Consider the following 14,434-nt stretch of genomic DNA (forward strand, 5'->3'; position numbering starts at 1 on the left):
GTGGCAGTTGTTTATTTTTTTAACCATGCTGTTGGTTTCTGTACAAGAAATAAGCCACCCAGAACAATCAACTATAGTATTTGTAGCACATGCCAAGAGCATCAGAACAGGAATCCTTACGCAAAGCATATGAGGTAGCAGAGGGCAGCAGAGCACCTGGGGGAACCTGTCCATTGTCTTTAGTAACCTGCAGTAAAGGGTTGCTGGGGGCCACTGGTAGAATGCTGCTGCAATAACTGGACCCTCCAAGCCAGCATGGTGTAGTGGTTAATGAGTGGCAGACTCTAATCTGGAGAACTGGGTTTGATCTAGATGAGGGGGTGGAGGGACTACTCATCAAGTTTGCAGATGACACCAAATTGGGAGGACTGGCAAATACTCCGGAAGATAGAAACAAAGTTCAACGAGTTCTGAACACAATGGAAAAATGGGCAAATGAGAACAAGATGCAATTGAATAAAGATAAGTGTCAAGTTCTGCATCTGGGTCAGAAAAATGAAAAGCATGCCTACTGGATGGGGGATGCGCTTCTAGGTAACACTGTGTGTGAACGAGACCTTGGGGTACTTGTTGATTGTAAACTAAACATGAGCAGGCAGTGTGATGCAGTGGTAAAAAAGGCAAATGCCATTTTGGGCTGTATCAACAGAGGCATCACATCAAAATCACAAGATGTCATAGTCCCATTGTATACGGCATTGGTCAGACCACACCTGGAGTACTGTATGCAGTTCTGGAGGCCTCACTTCAAGAAGGACGTAGATAAAATTGAAAGGGTACAGAGGAGAGCGACGAAGATGATCTGGGGCCAAGGGACCAAGCCCTATGAAGATAGGTTGAGGGACTTGGGAATGTTCAGCCTGGAGAAAAGGAGGTTGAGAGGGGACATGATAGCCCTCTTTAAGTATTTGAAAGGTTGTCACTTGGAGGAGGGCAGGATGCTGTTTCTGCTGGCTGCAGAGGAAAGGACACGCAGTAATGGGTTTAAACTTCAAGTACAACGATATAGGCTAGATATCAGGAAAAAAATTTTCACAGTCAGAGTAGTTCAGCAGTGGAATAGGCTGCCTAAGGAGGTGATGAGCTCCCCCTCATTGGCAGTCTTCAAGCAAAGGTTGGATACACAGTTTTCTTGGATGCTTAGGGCTAATCCTGCGTTGAGCAGGGGGTTGGACTAGATGGCCTGTATGACCCCTTCCAACTCTATGATTCTATGATTCTGTGATTCCCTACTCTTCCACATGCAGCCAGCTGGGTGACTTCGGGCTAGTCACAGTCCTCCTAGAGCTGTTCCCACAGAGCAGTTCTGAGCTCTCTCAGCCCCACCTACCTCACAGGGTATCTGCTGTGGGGAGAAGAAGGGAAAGGTGTTTGTAAGCCGCTTTTGGACTCCTTCGGGTAGTGAAAAGCAGGGTCTAAAGAAAAACCAGTTCTTCTTCTTCTCTCCAAATGAGTTAGTGTTTATTTAAATGCTTAACACCTCATATCTTTGCCTTGTGGCTTAAGGCAATTTACTTTATAATGCGATGAAGCAGTGCTCCCCAAGAAAACGCCCTACCAAATAAAACTGGCTTTCAGAGCCTTTAAAAACGGCGGCCTCCTCCCTTGCCTAAGGAGCCTGTTTCACAGGCTGGGGATTGCTCTAGACCAGAGAACGAATGGGTTCCAGGAGGTGCCAAGCAGGCCGGCTTTAGTGAAGGAATAAGCTAAAGGTGCCAGTCAGAAGAGCATAGGGGGAGACAGGAGATGCGGGCCTTTTGAGTCCTGATGGCTTCCGCCCAATGCTATCTGGCAGAGCTTTTCCAGGGGTGCAAGTTCTGCTTGATCCCAGGCCCAGCCCCCTGGAAGAAGCCCACAGAGCACACGGTTCTTTCCTAGCTCCTTTGCGGGCGGAGAAGTCCGTCGAGATACAGCAAGGCTCACAGCAGCCATCTGTTGCAGCAGCAGATCATTTTGGCTTGCTCACCGTGACTGATGCTGACGGATGGCCGGGGGCTGTGTCAGTGGCCACCTGCGAATTGGAGGCTTGCCCATCATGGCTGATTAAGTCCTGCCAGGAGGAATTGAGAGAGCCAGGATAAATAACACCTCCACGCTGGAGCTTAATTTCCCCCAGGAGCTCAAAATAGTTCAGCTGCTTCGGGGGGGGGGGGGGGGGGGGCGGAACAATAAAACAATCATCCTTGTCTGTGGAAGAACTGGCCAATTATGGACTGGTTTCCAGTTTCCCACATTTGGGCTAGTAGCAAAGCACTGTGAAACATTTCTGAATGAGAAAAAGAAGAATAGCGGGGTTTTGATACCCACTTGAAGAAGTTCCAAAGCAGCTAACAAGCACATTTCCCTTCCTTTCTCCACCACAGACACCCTGGGAGGTAGGTTGGGCTGAGAGAGCTCTGAGAGAACTGCTCTGCAAAAGCAGCTCTAAGAGAAATTTTTCTAAAAGAACCTTCTAAATGGTTTCTAGAACTAAGATTCATCTGAATGGTATTTGCATTTAATGACAATTGTTTCTCATTCAACTTTGGGGCATTTAAAAGCCATGCTCGGTCAGGCTAAAGTCCACAAGCAGGACAGCTGCAACCGCATCCTCCCACCCATGTGCCTTTTGGATTGTAAGGCAACTTGGACTGTGGAAAGGCAGAGTGCACTTTTCTAAATGTGTCCTTTGACAACAGGGGCTGAAGGCTGGCAGAGGAAGGGCTTAGGTAGTGTCACCTCCTGAGATCCTGGCAAGCTTTTCTGGCAAGCTGATTGGTAGCTCATCATGAGCCGGTTCACTACACGGAACACAGTCTGTTAGTGCCCCCTCACTAGCCATTCAGGGTTAACCTGTGAGCCTGTTTGGTCAACAGTAAAAGATCAGGGGCCTTCCCTGACGTGTAAAACGCCCTTGAACTTCAGATGGCCCCTCCGTTGTATTGATGGGTAGGAAAGTGCCACTAATGAAGGAGCCCTCCCTGCCTGCTTTGAGGCACTTAGCATCACTGTGCCGCTCCAGCACAACCAGCTAGCTAACATAAATGAATCAGATCCGCTTGCCTGCAGGAATGGTGCTAAAAGCCTATATACTTATTCTTGGCTGTCACAGCAGCTTTTGTTTACATTAGGGTTTGCTTCTAAGCGTGCCGCCTCTCTTGGGTTTCTTTCCTGGGAAACCCAACTGGTCAAGGCTGGAGAGCAGATTCAGAGATCGGTTTTAGTAGTACAAGCTGCCTTCTGGAAGGTCTTTATAGGTGCAGACACCTGCAGCTCTGAATGAATCATCCACACAACTTGTTCAAAGACAGCTTCATGGATTTAGATTCAAGTGGGTAGCCGTGACACTGTATCTGAGAAAGTGTGCATGCACACGAAAGCTCATGCCTCGAATAAAACTTTGTTGAAATTAAAGGTAGCCCTGGACTCTAAATTTGCTCACCTTCCTGGACTGTTAGGCTTCCTCTGGGTGCGGAATGGTTTGAAAGGGCCAGTCCCCAGTTACTGGAGAGGTGTGGGTGATACTTTCCTTTAGCCCCAAATGGCAACACGTGAGCACATGAAGCTGCCTTATATTGAATCTGACCATCGTTCTTTCAAGGTTAGTTTTCCCTATCCCCACCAGACTGGCAACTCTAGGGTAGGGGTAGTCAACCTGTGGTCCTCCAGATGTCCATGGACTACAATTCCCATGAGCCCCTGCCGGCGTTTGCTGGCAGGGGCTCATGGGAATTGTAGTCCATGGGCATCTGGAGGACCACAGGTTTGACTACCCCTGCTCTAGGGTCTCAGGAAGAGGTTTTTCACATCACCTGTCACTTTACCCTTTTAACTTTAGATGATGTGGAAAAAGCATGAGTCCTTCTACATGCTAAGCATATACCCTACCACTGAAGCATGGCCCTTGCACCCTGGTTCCATGCATATGCTGGAGGCTGAGACAGAGAAGCAGCAACATGGTTATTTTCACCTGACCTTAGTGGCCTTTTGCACTCCTGGGTTATCAGGTACTGGCTCCTGGAAGGCTGGAGATTGCTTCTCCATCACCTTGCCCTAGTATTTCAACAATTGGTTCATCTTAGGATTGTGTGTTGTATGTAGCTGACAGTTTTGGGGTGAGAATGGTGCTGTTGGCTCTGGCTCCAGTGCCTTGATCCAAGTATCTCAGCCCCAAGCAGGTCAGGGTAGCTTTAAAATGTTTTTTCAAGCCCTGTAGTCTGAAGTGATGCAGTCCATTGTACCATCTCTGGATTCTAAGCCAAGCCTGTGTTGCCAGAGAGAGGCAACGAGGATAAACAGGTACCATCTTGTTCCGGGCTAATAGCCCCGAGGTTGACATGGCCTCCTATGTATTATGCTTTCCTTCCTGGCAGAATACTTAGTTATTTTTGGTGTTCTTTCTTTTCAGTCTGTATGACTGCCATAACTGCAGTGCCCTGGCATTGCACAGCCTTGTTTTTGGAAAATGGGTAACATAACATCTTGCCAAGAGCTCATGGTCTCCAGCCGGCAAATGTTTGATTCGCAAGCCCATGTGGCAGCTTCCACTGCCAGAAAATGTGCCGTGTCTAACAATAGGGAAGTTGAATCATGAAGCTAAAGTTTCTCCACAGGAGGCTAAAGCTTGTATGATTTCTCCTTTGGAACTGTGAGCTGTAATAGGAAGAATACGCTGGAACTCTTGTGATCTCCGTTTCCTTGCTAGCCAGAGGGGACAGGTAATAAGTCGTAATCTGAAACAATACTGTCCTTGCACTGTTGGGCTTGATTACCTGGCCCTGGATGGTGGGATGGGAGCTTTATGTAACTGCAGGGGTGGGACAGGAGTCTCCAGTTTCCCAGCTGAACCGCAGCAGGTGTGCTAGAGGCACACCTCCACTTGATTTCTTTGTTAACTAGCTCAATGCCCTCCAAGCAGAAATGTCTGGAATCTGCAGCCTGCCCAGCGTGCTGATTAGAGCTTGAAATTTTCAAACATGCAAATAAAGGAGAGGATGGCTCTGCCAGTTGTGAGGTTTCTGCATTAAGAGATGCATTTCCTAGGGAGATGCGACACTGAGGTAGAGGGTCCCTGCTGAAATGTTGTAGGACCCCTGAGCAGAAGCTTGGATCCAACCAGCTTTTCTGCTAGTGAAAAATGAAGGTGTCCCCAACAAGGCTATTCTGGGGATTAAGGAACCTGCATGGGAGAGTGTACTAGGGTAGAATTGGGGGAGAGAGTGAATCCCACTCATGGTCTGTTATCTTCCCCCTTCCTCTCAGCTTTCTGGTAGTATCCATTCTAACTGCACCACAAAAGTAGAGGAAGAAGAAGAAGAAGAAGAGTTGGTTCTTATATGCCGCTTTTCCCTACCCGAAGGAGGCTCAAAGCGGCTTACAGTCGCCTTCCCATTCCTCTCCCCACAACAGACACCCTGTGGGGTGGGTGAGGCTGAGAGAGCGCTGATATCACTGCCCGGTCAGAACAGTTTTATCAGTGCCGTGGCGAGCCCAAGGTCACCCAGCTGGTTGCATGTGGGGGAGCGCAGAATCGAACCCAGCATGCCAGATTAGAAGTCCGCACTCCTAACCACTACACCAAACTGGCTCTCTTTTCAGGAGAGAGGCCATGTATTCTCACAGACCCAGAAATTGTAGCTGGTGCAGAATGCAGCTGCTAAGATCCTCACGGGAACAGCTCGGAGGGCCCATGTCCAGCTGGTTGCAGCCCAGATCAGGTTCAAGGTTTCGATGTTAACCTTTAAGGCCATCCGCGGCCTGGGCCCCATATGTCTGTGAGACCGCCTATCTCCTTATGCCCCCTGCCAGGGCACTTTGCTCTGTGGATGTGAATCTGTTGGAGGTCCTGGCCCATGGGAGGTTCGCTTGGCCTTGATTAGGGCTAGGGCCTTTCTGCTCCTGTCTCCAACCTGGTAGAATGAGCTCCCCAGAGAGCTGAGGGCCCTGACAGAACTAGCTCAGTTCCACAGGCCCTGCAAGACGGAGCTCTTCCCCCAGATATTTGGTTGAGGAAGGAAGATCTGGGCCCTCCCGGAGCCATCCAATACATTGGGTTACCCTGTGTTTTCCACCTGAGGCATTTTTAAGGAGTCTGTCGAATGGGGAATGGCCGCTGCCGCCTAGGGTGGTTTAATGGGGTATTACTGTGAGGATTGATGTTACCTGCAACGAGCCACTGTGTGGGAGTGGCAGGCTACAAGTTTGAAAGATAAATAAATAAAAAATGGAGGACATGGATAGAAAATGGCTTGAAGTGCCTTGCCAGTCTTCAGACTGAACTCGTTAGGTGCTCCCTTCTTGTTTTGATTCCTTCTTGAGAGCATCCTTAAGCATATTCATGGAACCTAAGGGGCATTTTATATAGATTAATTTTTAGGACATTTTGACATTCTATTGTATTGGGAAACTGTATTTATATCTGTTCTGAGCCACCCCAAGACCTCTTTGGAGAGGGGCAGCTCAGAAATTCAACAGATAATAATAGTAGTAATGCTGGGTTTAGTCTGCAGCTGAAAAACGGGTGACATTCTTTTCGTACATTTACAATCAGTAAGGGATAAGACTAGCTACCGCATAGTCCTTGGTTCCCTGATCTGTACAGCTATCTAGTTCCATGTTTCCCTGCAATACAAGCACCTGTTTTTTACCATCACCTGTTTACAACCTTGTGCCTGTGTGAGTACCATCAAGTCACAACCAACTAATGGTGACCCAGGAAGTGACTTTCAAGGCAAGTGAGAAGCAGAGGTGGTTTGCCCTTGGCTTCCTCTGCAGAGTCTTCCTTGGTGGTCTCCCATCCAAGTACTGACCCTGCTTAGCTTCTGAGATCTCACGAGATCGAGCTAAACTATGCTGCCTTTTCCCATTCCCAAGGGTAGTTTTCACTCTTCTTTTTAACTTTCCACAGGAGTGTTCGCATTTGGCCTTTTTGCCACTGACATATTTGTAAATGCCGGCCAAGTTGTGACAGGCAACTTGGCTCCTTATTTCTTGACTGTGTGTAAACCCAACTACACTGGGAGTGACTGCCGGGCTCATCACCAGTTTGTAAACAATGGGAATATCTGCACCGGAGACCAGGATGTGATTGAGAAAGCACGGAGATCCTTTCCGTCCAAACATGCTGCTTTGAGCATTTATTCAGCCTTATATGCTACGGTAAGTGCGCAAAGGAATGCCTGCCTTTGTGTTTTTTAAATGTTTGTTGCTTCTCTTGAGAATTCACTTCATTTAGGAATGAGCTCCACAACTGTCGAATCGTCTGATGCAGCTCTTGTGACACTGTACCCTTACAAAGATCAGTTTTGCACCCAGAGATTGGCTTCAGAGTTTGTTGGACTCCTGTGTTCCATCAGGGAGGCAGACTCTGCGGAGGGGGTGGGGAGTGTAGGGGGAGGTGGGGGGGAGTTATTTTATCTCTCAATTGAGTTCAGTGGACAAAGATTAATTTGCACCACCTCTTTTGTAAGTGTAATATTATACTTTTTAACTAGCTCGATGCCCTCCAAGCAGAAATGTCTAAAATCTGCTGCATGGCCCAACATGCTGTATAAAGCTTGAAATGTTCAAACATGCAAATAAGGGATAAGGCAGATTCAAGGGATACCGGCTTCATTTCTTCCCAAACTGGTTCTAGTGCAGCCCAACCCTGACCCTGATGTCAGCAGTTACACCAAATCCCATGTGCCAGTGTATTGATCTTATGGTTGTATATCATACCTCCCATAGAGTCACCACCTCCCTTAGTCCCTAGCCCTTGTCAGTCTTGGCCTCCATACATACCCAACGCCTTGCTAACCTAACGTAGACCCCCCCCCCAATACAGTCACCATATTGACTGCGAAAGAGCAGTGCACACACACATATTTAAAGTGTATGCCTGTGCATAATAAGTGTGTTCCCCTGTTCAGATCACATGGTGACTTTGCCTACTGGGAGCATCATGGGTTGTATGTGTGCCTGATAGGCATGATTGATGGGCCCTCAGTATGTCCTGGCATGATGTCTGATAAGTATTCTGACTCCAGCTTATGTTCAAGATGCACTAATGTAGGAAACATACCTCTCCCCATACCTCTATGTCTTTGTTTCTGAGGAGAGATCAGGATTCAGTCTTGGGCTCATACAGGTCTTCCTCTAATCTGGCAGCATTTCCCTCAGAAGAGAAAAGAGATAAGTGAAGAAAAAATCATCATGTTTACTGAAATATTCCACTTTAGAGCATCCCCTCTTCAGCAAGCGTATGCTTGAAAAAGCTTGAAAGGTCAAGGGAAGATATTTAGAAGTCTGATGCCCACTCATGATCTCCTGCTGGGAAGACTTGCAAGGGGAGGGGGGATAATGTTCCACACAGTACTCTGTCCATGGACTCTCAGTGCAACCCCAAGCAAAGTTATACCCTTTTAAGCACTTGAAAGGGTATGATTCTGTTTAGGAGATTTGACTTTTTAAAAAAATAAACGTTTCAAGCATTCATCATTTCTATTATGTTCATTTTTCTCTTTGTAATCAGTCCTTCCCTGAAATTGGTGGGAATTTTCCCATTTTTATCCTATAGCAGAGATCAGAGCTAGCCCATGGTTATTCACAGGCAAGCAGAGATCTGAGCATGGCTCTGTCCCGCTGATGGCTGCATCCACTTTACCCTTTTATTTATTACATATTTCTTTAAGAGATTTCTGTGCTGCCTCATCAAAGTCCTGCTTGGAGACAGCATACAATTAACATAATAAATCATCAGTATAAAAACGAGCAAGCCATTAAAACCGGCTCATAGCTTTTGCCATTCTTTCCAGGTCTGCAATTTGACCCCGTCCTAAGCTCTCAGTGCCCAGGGTATTATGGATTGTGTGGTGCTGTTTTGGGAAGAGGCACCTTTTAGAAAGCATAAATCACTTTGGAGGTTTTCATTTTGTTGGCTGATGTATTATTAGTCCCGTGCTTTTCTTTGGATTCTCCTGTAGCCTTTGTAATTACAGGCTCGTATATTAGAACGTGTCTGTTAATTGTTTTTCTCCCCTTTATTTATTTTCTTTGTTCTTGATGCCCTTAAAAATGATCTATCACGGCTTTATGGGCTTTAGTGTAGCGGAACACAAAGCCATCTCTCACTCTGTAATTAAATTTCCATTCGCTCTTTTAAAATAGCTCCTGTGTGAGCTTTCATTTTTTGTCATGTATTATATTACATTTAAAATTTAAATGGTTCTTGCAAAGGCGGGGGGATGGATGGACAGACAGACAATAGATTTGGGAGGACACAGACAGTAGATGGGAAGGTTCATGATCAGTTAATTGAGTTGTTAGAGCGGTTTCTCAGTGGAACAGGCTTCTTCAGGAGGTGGTAGGTTCTCCATAAACAGAGGCTGGATAGCCAACTGATGGAGAGGCTGATTCTATGAAGGTTACGGTGAATGAGCAATAGGATTGTGAGTGTCCTGCATTGTGTTAGGGTTGAACTTGATGACCCAGCAGGTACCTTCCAACTCTGTGATTCTATGATTCTGTGTTGTTTTTGTTTAACTAGGTGCAGTCCTGCAAATATCTTTTATCTTGTATAGGGACTAGATCCAAACATGCAGCTACAACAACCGGGATCCAGTTTCTTTGATCACAGCAATGCTTTTTCCAGGAAGCAAAAGCTGTGCTGGGTTGGTGTGCATGCCTCTTCAAAAGGTCCAGTTTGTATGTGACATTCCAAACCCTCTCAAGTGGTGTAAGAGAGCCTGCGTCGGGTAACAAGATTGGTAGCATCTAATCTGGAGAGTCCGGTTTGATTCCCCTCTCCTCCACTTGCAGCCAGCTTGGGTGACGTTGGGCCACTCACAGCTTTCTCAGAGCTCTCTCGGCCCCACCTACCCCACAGGTGTTTGTTGTGGGGGAGAAGAAGGGAAGGTGATTGTAAGCGGCTTTGGGACACCTTCGGAAAGTGAAAAGCAGGATATAAAAAAAAACCCAGCCCTTCTTTATCAGATTATTCTCTTATGATGTTTGCTGAATTATTTATGTAGATATTTATGTTCTGCATTTCTCTTTAGTGGGGCCTCCAGCTGGTTTACATTATTCTTCCCTCCTCCTTTTTATCACCATAATAACAACAACCCTGTGAAATAGGTTAGCCTGTGAGCATGTGATTGGTCCAAGGTCACCCAGTAAGCGTCCTTGGCAGAATGAAGATTTAAACTTGGCTCTCCCAGATCCTCATCTGATGCTGCTCCCAAGTAAGCCCATTGGTCTCTCTTGACCGCTCTTATCTCTTCTGACCCATAGTTGTCCTTCAGGGCTTCAGGCAGACAGAGAGATTGTTTGCTTGTATGTTTATCGATGGTATGATGTGTGTAGTGCAGGCAGGTGATCTGATGGTTGTCTGGCAGCCAGGCGAATGACATTCGAGGTGGCTTGCCACTGCATCATGACCTCTAGTATTCCTTGGAGGTCTCCCATCCAAATACCAACTAGACTCGGCCCTGCTTAGCTTCTGACGAGATTGACCTTGCCTGGGTTATCCACATCAGGGGTCTCTTCCAGTGGAGATGCTGGGGGCTGAGCCCTGGAGCTGCTCCATGAATAGCAGTGGCTCTGCTCTGTGGACTCCTAGTGCTTCTGTCCCCCAGGCTTGTCCCAACTGAAGCCACCTCTAGTGGCTGCTTCCCTCGGCTGGAGGGCAGCTCTAGGTGCTCAGACTTTGTCTGCTGACGGAATAAACAGGTGTGCGATGCTTCGACAGGGTCCCTAAGGCTGCCTTTCTTCCCTGACTGTTTTCCAGATGTACATCACGAGCACAATCAAGACAAAGAGTAGTCGGCTAGCCAAGCCGGTGTTGTGCTTGGGGACTCTTTGTGCCGCATTCCTCACCGGGCTCAACCGAGTTTCCGAGTATCGAAACCATTGCTCAGATGTCATTGCGGGCTTCATCTTGGGAAGCGCAGTCGCTCTCTTCCTGGTAAGTAAATGGGCTTGCTTGGTTTTTTACTATTCCTTCTACATTGAAATGTCGCTCCTCCAAGTAGCTGCTGTGACAGATAGGAGGATGTCCTGCCCTTGAAGGGGAAAACAGCCACTTACGTAAGCCCATGGGAATGCAACCCTGGCATCCAATCACCTTTGAGAAGGGGGGTGGAAAGCTGGAGGGACCCACAGCAGGAGTTCGGTTCAGTTCTGCCTCAGAGGGAGCAGAGAGAGCTCAGGAAAAGAGCAGACAAAATAAAGGGTCACACTATTTGGCCATGTGGCGGAGTGGTTTGGTCCTACCTCAGACAGAAAATGGAATGCCCAATGGATAGACCTGTCTCTGTCCACGAGCAGACCTTGTACCATTTAGTCACTCTTGAGAAAGGGTCGGCTGGTGTGGGTGTAGATCTGTGTATTTGTTAAGATCCAGCCTAGTGGCTAGTCAGTAAATACCTACTTTCACGTGGAGGAAAGGAAACTAAGTTGAAGTGCACCTCAGCCACTTTTGTCTCCCTGGAGACCTGGGCCACTGTTCCTTGAAACCTACTTGTAAATAAAATAGGTTTCTATTGCCTAAAGTTTCTAAAGTAGGTTTCTATCCCCCCCCCCCCCCCCCGGATATTAAGTGTACATCACTCCCCTCCATTTGTCCATGGCCTTAGTAGCAGGGGTAGGAGTGGGTTATTTTCCGTCATGTTGGGATTTTTTTGAGTCTTTTAATGGGAGTTTTAATGGGATTTTTAAGACTGTTGTTACCCACCATGAGCCTATTAGGGAGTGGCGGGAAATAAATTGAATAAATAAATAATCTTTTATGTGGTTAATATAGAATTCCTGCCTCTGTGACCTCCATAACCTTCATGTACACCACAGAATTTACCTCACAGCAGCAAGCCCAAGCCTAGACACTCACTACCTTTAGAACATCCAGTATCTGAGATTTAAAGTAAACCTGGTCTCCCCACCCACCATCATAGGAGGCTCTGTGGGTCCCCTCAGTGGATAAAAACAACCTGTCACAGGGATCACTTACATCACACAGTGATCTTCATAATCTATTTGTGCACCACAAAACTTCTCACAGCAGTGAACCCAAAGCTGAGACAGTCGCCACCTTTAGAACGCCTGGGAACAGAGGACAAGGTTTATAGGAGGTTGTGTGGATCCCCTTAGTGGATAGAAATGGCCTGTCATACCTGCCGCCTGGTTTGCTAAAACTGACCCATAAATAGTGCCCCTAAGAGCTTGCAGATAGTAGAAAAGTATGCATTGGCTATATCTAATGATCCCCTAGCAGTTTGCTTGCATGATAGCAGCCGCCACATGGTGGTGGCTGGCAGCACTAGCTTATACCATTCTTCAGTTCATGAACTGACACTGGGCCAATGCGAACCATTGGTGTCCTTGCTAAATACTATGCAGAGGTATGTGGACAGCCACTGAGATCTTGTAGAAGATGTAAATCCTTCCATGTATATAGTACATGTCAATATTGTAAGGGTTTGTGACGATAAGATTGCCGTAGACAATGTGAAATTGTGAGATTGACGTCGTCTCGTAGAAATATTTATTTCTTAACTGCAGAAGCCAAGTTAATTTCCACCCAGTGCCTTGCTTAGTCACTTCTGTAGCTACCGGTAGGAGGTGTGACTCTCTGCTGCTGGCTCAAGAACGTCAATCATAGATCCAGAGATGTCTCTTTTTCCTCCCTCACCTCCAGGGGACATGTGTGGTCCATAACTTCAAAGGGACACATGGAGCACCTTCCAAATCAAAGCCTGATGAACAGCGAGGGATGCCCCTCATGGCATTTCCAAGAGTGGAAAGTCCTTTGGAGACGTTGAGTGCGCAGGTGCCTTCCATCCTTCACATTTAAATTTTCATTCATTCGTTCACTCACTCATTTTTAATACTAATATTTTTTTAAATAGCAGGGCCAGTGCAAGTGGGGGGCAGATGGTCCCTTTGGTCTGGAACTCTAGCTGAAAATGGGTCTCAAATGTATTCTTGTTAAATAAGTGTTCAAATTCATTCTTGGTTGTTTTTCGTAAAGGAAATGCCTTATTTTGTTTCAGGTGGCATTCTTATTAATGCCCCGCCCAGTAGTTCAGCCTATTAAAAAGATCAAGACCTTTTAGTTGGTCGGGATAGGAACATGTGAAGCTGCCATCAGCTGAGTCAAACCATCAGTATGCCAAGGGTTAAGATTGTCTACTCTGGTTGGCAGCAGCTCTCCTGGGTGTCAGTCTTTCCCATCGTTGGCAACCAAATCCTTTCAGCTGGGGTTGAAGTTGGGCCCTTCTGCATGCAAGCAGTCTAACCTACCCTGAGTCTCGATGGATGGCCTCGTATCAGACTAAATGGTCCTCTGTGTTTTCTGTCCTCTCTGTCTCCCCGTAGAATCATTCTGCCTCTATGACTGAAGTCACCTGATCTGCAAGACTCCAAGAGAAGCTATTTTTTAATCGCCCTCCAGTACAATACTCCCAAGACATCACACAGTTATACTCAGTGTCAGACTGTGATGACCAGTATTATGTTATGTCTAGTTAGAAGCAAATGTTTTGTACATTTTTGTATGAGGAAGTGATGTAGCTTGCCCTGGAATTCCCCCGTCCCTTTTTTTTTTTTTTTTGGTCAGCTTTAATATATTTATGCCAGAATTTAAGACAAAAGAGGGGAGGGGGGGAGATCTTTTTCCTTGTTTATAATGTGTTCTGAGGCGCTACATCTTTGGGAATTGTTGATGTTTTGTGATATTTGTACACAGGCCTTTTTTTGGTTTTGTTTTATATACACAATAAATTAAATGATAATTATAATACTAAAACCCTTTTACCTTTTTGTTACCAGGGGGAAAAATAATGCTTCCATGACCTGACTGGGCCAGAATATGTGACACTGTGGTAATTCTGCAGTTGAATTCCCATTGACCGTTTGGGAAATTACCTGAGGGTTGCCACAGCATGTCTTGATCTAATCCTTCAGCCTACTCGGGATACAAATATGTCTTTGGGTCCTATTTCAGCATGGCAAGAACATGACTGAGGACCTAGTTATGTATTTCTCTTCTTCTCCAAGCCCCATGAAAATGGATGGGAACTGAGCTGGACATCCCTGAGCCCGCTTTGCAGGACATTCCCGTGCATTTCTATGGTGCTGCTCAGAAAACCAGCTTCGTGGACTGTGTACAAATTTCCTTCCTGCTGATTTATCATCAGCTTGTGTGCACAAAAGATCCACGCAGCTTTGTGGCTTCCTCTGTAGCCTCCTTAGCCACCGGTCCCAGAAAGGTTCACATGAGCCACAAACCAACCACTTGTTAACAGAGGCATAATTGAATTTAATAGCAATTCTGGGAGCTTTTAACCGAGGAAACTGTGGAGAAAGCCTGGGTGCCCATGTGCTTATGATGCGTACATGTGTACCTTGTGCATATTCTTTTAAGATCACTGCCATTGACCGTACAAGCAAGTGGTTTGAGAGAAGCAGCTTATGGGCCAGC

General features: G+C 46.5%; 1 protein-coding gene across 2 annotated transcripts in view; it reads left to right on the forward strand.

Annotated features, from left to right (window-relative positions):
- Window positions 1–13,759, forward strand: part of PLPPR1 (phospholipid phosphatase related 1) — a 117,126-nt gene extending 103,367 nt beyond the window's left edge. For both annotated transcript variants that reach the window (XM_077345346.1, XM_077345347.1), the window contains exons 5-8: window positions 6,887–7,137; window positions 10,745–10,921; window positions 12,650–12,781; window positions 13,330–13,759. In XM_077345346.1, coding sequence (XP_077201461.1) covers window positions 6,887–7,137; window positions 10,745–10,921; window positions 12,650–12,781; window positions 13,330–13,362 — 593 coding nt within the window. In that variant the 3' untranslated portion in view covers window positions 13,363–13,759. The remainder of the gene's footprint in view (window positions 1–6,886; window positions 7,138–10,744; window positions 10,922–12,649; window positions 12,782–13,329) is intronic.
- Window positions 13,760–14,434: the final 675 nt, after the last annotated feature.

The sequence above is a fragment of the Paroedura picta genome, chromosome 7 (genome assembly GCF_049243985.1).
Source record: "Paroedura picta isolate Pp20150507F chromosome 7, Ppicta_v3.0, whole genome shotgun sequence".
In the NCBI taxonomy this organism is placed as follows: Eukaryota; Metazoa; Chordata; class Lepidosauria; order Squamata; family Gekkonidae; genus Paroedura; species Paroedura picta.